At 38.6% G+C, this 3,199-nt stretch overlaps 1 protein-coding gene across 1 annotated transcript in view; it reads left to right on the forward strand.

Annotated features, from left to right (window-relative positions):
- The window catches only part of LOC105810419 (aldehyde dehydrogenase, cytosolic 2-like), a 99,123-nt gene that overhangs the window by 49,558 nt on the left and 46,366 nt on the right, over positions 1-3,199 (forward strand). The window contains exons 4-5 of the mRNA XM_012644415.1: positions 10-123; positions 1,513-1,618. Of these exons, the coding sequence (XP_012499869.1) occupies positions 10-123; positions 1,513-1,618 (220 nt within the window). The remainder of the gene's footprint in view (positions 1-9; positions 124-1,512; positions 1,619-3,199) is intronic.

Consider the following 3,199-nt stretch of genomic DNA (forward strand, 5'->3'; position numbering starts at 1 on the left):
ACCTCTCAGGCAGGGTTTCCTCCTGGAGTAGTGAACATTGTCCCTGGTTACGGGCCCACTGCAGGAGCAGCCATCTCTTCTCACATGGACATAGACAAAGTGGCCTTCACAGGATCAACAGAGGTAACACCACTTACTCAGCCCAGAAGTCAAGAATGTCTGCATCTCCAGCTATCAGAAGCATGTTTTATGTAAACATGCGTTTTTGAGCCAACACTTCCTTAAAACAAAAGTTCTTTTTAATGATTTGTTCCCCTTATTTTAGCTTTCAAATATGCGCACAGAACATAAGCAGATGTACTTTGGATGAAATGAAATACCTATTACAAACTCAGAAGGACTAGAGTGAACTATTTTTAACATGTTCTCATTATTTCTGATGAGAAATATGGCTACTGAGACCTTGTCATACGATTAGTAAGGTTTACAGTAGAAAATATAAATTAGACCATAGGTGATTTATATGAATGAATGTAGTATTATCTTGTAGATTATGAAAATTAAATAGTAGAGCCTCATTCTTAGCTCCTTATTTGGGTCTCTCTCCTCCTTAGACATTCAGAAAGGGAGCTAGAAACTCAGCTTCCCTTGATGTTACTTTTGGCCTAGCCTAACTTTTCTGTTTGGCTCAAACTTAGCCAACCAAAAATTAAAGAACAGGACCCCAACCATGAGCACTGTGAGGGGAAGCAGGAGGGAGAGAGAGAAAGACAGCATTCTGGAAAGTAGACTTTGGGAAAATGGATTCCCATTTATTGAGATAATTTTGTATCCTAACAAAAGAAAGTGGTGAGATTATACTGTACCAAGAAAATTAAATCATTGAGTCATTCTCTTTGACAATGTGACATTGTTAGATGCTCAATGCAATAACTACTGTATGCCTTTCATTGGTATACAGTATAGAGGGTGAAGAGTGAGCATCACCCCATCTTAGGAAGCTGCTGAGGCAAGTAAGAAACAAGGCCAGATGTGACAAGTACTAAAATATACACAAAGTGCTGTAAAGGGGTTCACAGGATAGAATAATGATGTCCAAATGGGTGCGAGAATTTGCTGTGAGTTTTGAGAATTTGTTACATTTTCTTTTTTTTCTTAACTCCCTGGAGATTGAGAAGCAAAAAGAACATTTCAGATAGGGAGGTAAGGCTCATTTGATTACTTTATGATCTTAATGAGCCACTACAATATAAAGAAACATTTACATAGAGAACAGAAATGTTGGAAAATCAAATTTTCTTGGTCTTTTGAAAATGAGATAAATACATATATATTTTTCTTTGTTTTTTATAGACATAGAGTAGTAAAACTTTGCATTCTGTAAATCCCTAATTGAGGCAGGGGAAAGCCAACCCCACATTCAGGATTTGTCATGAACAAAACAAATGGGAATGTTTAAGACGTGGCAATAAATTTTAAACTCGTGAAAGCTCAGGTTGAAATCATAGCAGTGAAGGTAAAGGAACAAAGGAACAACTTCCTCAGACTGGGCTTGTCAACCTTCCCCAGCAGGGAATCCATGTGGCTTTCAAGGCCCAGATCCCACACCTGCCCACTTCTCCAGTTCATCTGGACCAAGGGATGCTGTTGCCTGATCCCAACTCCAGCATCATTGCCTGTTTGTCTTGGTTCAACCCTGAGCCTCTATTGTATTTGGGGGGGTAGGGGGGAGTGGCGTTTTACCTACCAAACCCACTCAAACCTTGGGCATTAAAAGACTAGGAAACATCTGTGTTCATATTCTGACTCAATCCCTCCTAGCAGTGTATCTTCAGAAGTATAATAACCTTGCTAATTTAGTTTCTTCATTTGTAAAATGGAGACAATAATATCGACCTTACTGAGTTACACAGAATAAAACTAAGAGAGCTAATGAGTGGTGAAACACGTAGCACCCTACCCAGCACTCAGCAAATGTCATGGTTATTATATGTGTCTGTACTCATTTCCTTTTTCTCTTTCCTGTCCCACTCCTTAATTTCTCACAATAATTTGGAAAGTGTGAGGGAAGAGATTCCTCTCCCTATAAATTTTCCCCATCTCTGCCACTCTGCCCCATCGCTTCCTGATTATTCCATGCACTTTTTCATTCCCACGTGCTTTTTGTTCATGCATGTCATAACCTGTTCTAACCTGGCTCCCGCCACATATTCCCTGGCTGGCTTTCTCCTCACCTCTGCAGTCACAGGAGCACTCTGCATTTAACAACACCCATCTGTGTTCCCATTGGCCGTGATACACAGCTGTAAGAGCACATGCCCGTGGACTTTTTATGTGTCTTTCTCTCCCTTGCAGAATATCCACAAAGACTCTCGTTCATTATTATCTAGCAAAACCAATACAGTGACTAATTCTAAACAAGTATAAGAAATTAAGTGTGAATAATATGATCGTAGAAGCCACACAGGAAAACCCATCTTAGTTCCAATGCAAGGAACTGAGGTCCATGCTCCCTGGCACCTCTTTCAGGGTTTAGCTTCAGGTTTGTTGCTGGGCAGATATTGGGGAACTTGGCAAATACCATGAAAAAGACAAACAATGGATTCCCTCCTTTGTGATCATTGTAGCAATGATTCCCATTCTAATAACATTTTTGGCAAGGTAAGAATTTTAAAGGCTTATGACATTTGTATAAAACAGCACCCTACTCACATTGTGCAAAACAGTAATTTATACTCTTTTCATGAGTATTTGCTACTTCTGCCCCACGTGGCAATGCCACAATATCGTAGGATATACTATTTACTCGTAGTCTTAATAGTTCTTATCTTTTCTTCATTGCAAACCTCTTTGAGAAAAATGATGAATCTTTACTTTTTTCTAAGGGAAAGGAATCATGAGACAAAAAAATGGTTGTTTTGTTGTTTTGTCTTTAGCCAGACTTTTGGGAAAATGCAAGCAAGGTTTTTATTTGCCACTTAAACTTGCACTAAGCAAAAGTGTGACCTTTCTTCCTCATCCATACTTCTAACCATTCTTCATGCTAGTCCTTTTGACATCTGTAGCTTTCAGAAAAATACTTCAGATTTTACTCTCTTCCCCAACATAAAAGTTATCTACTTTAATAGAGCTTCTCCAGTAAACCTAAATTTAAAAAGAGGAAAAGAAAGAAAAAAGGTACAGAAAGAAATTGGGAAACTGAAAAGGGGAAAAGCAAAGAATGTCACCTAGAATAAAGAAAATTATTAACCACCTTAAA

The sequence above is a fragment of the Propithecus coquereli genome, unplaced genomic scaffold (assembly GCF_000956105.1).
Source record: "Propithecus coquereli isolate 6110/MARCELLA unplaced genomic scaffold, Pcoq_1.0 Scaffold211, whole genome shotgun sequence".
NCBI classification, from domain to species: Eukaryota; Metazoa; Chordata; class Mammalia; order Primates; family Indriidae; genus Propithecus; species Propithecus coquereli.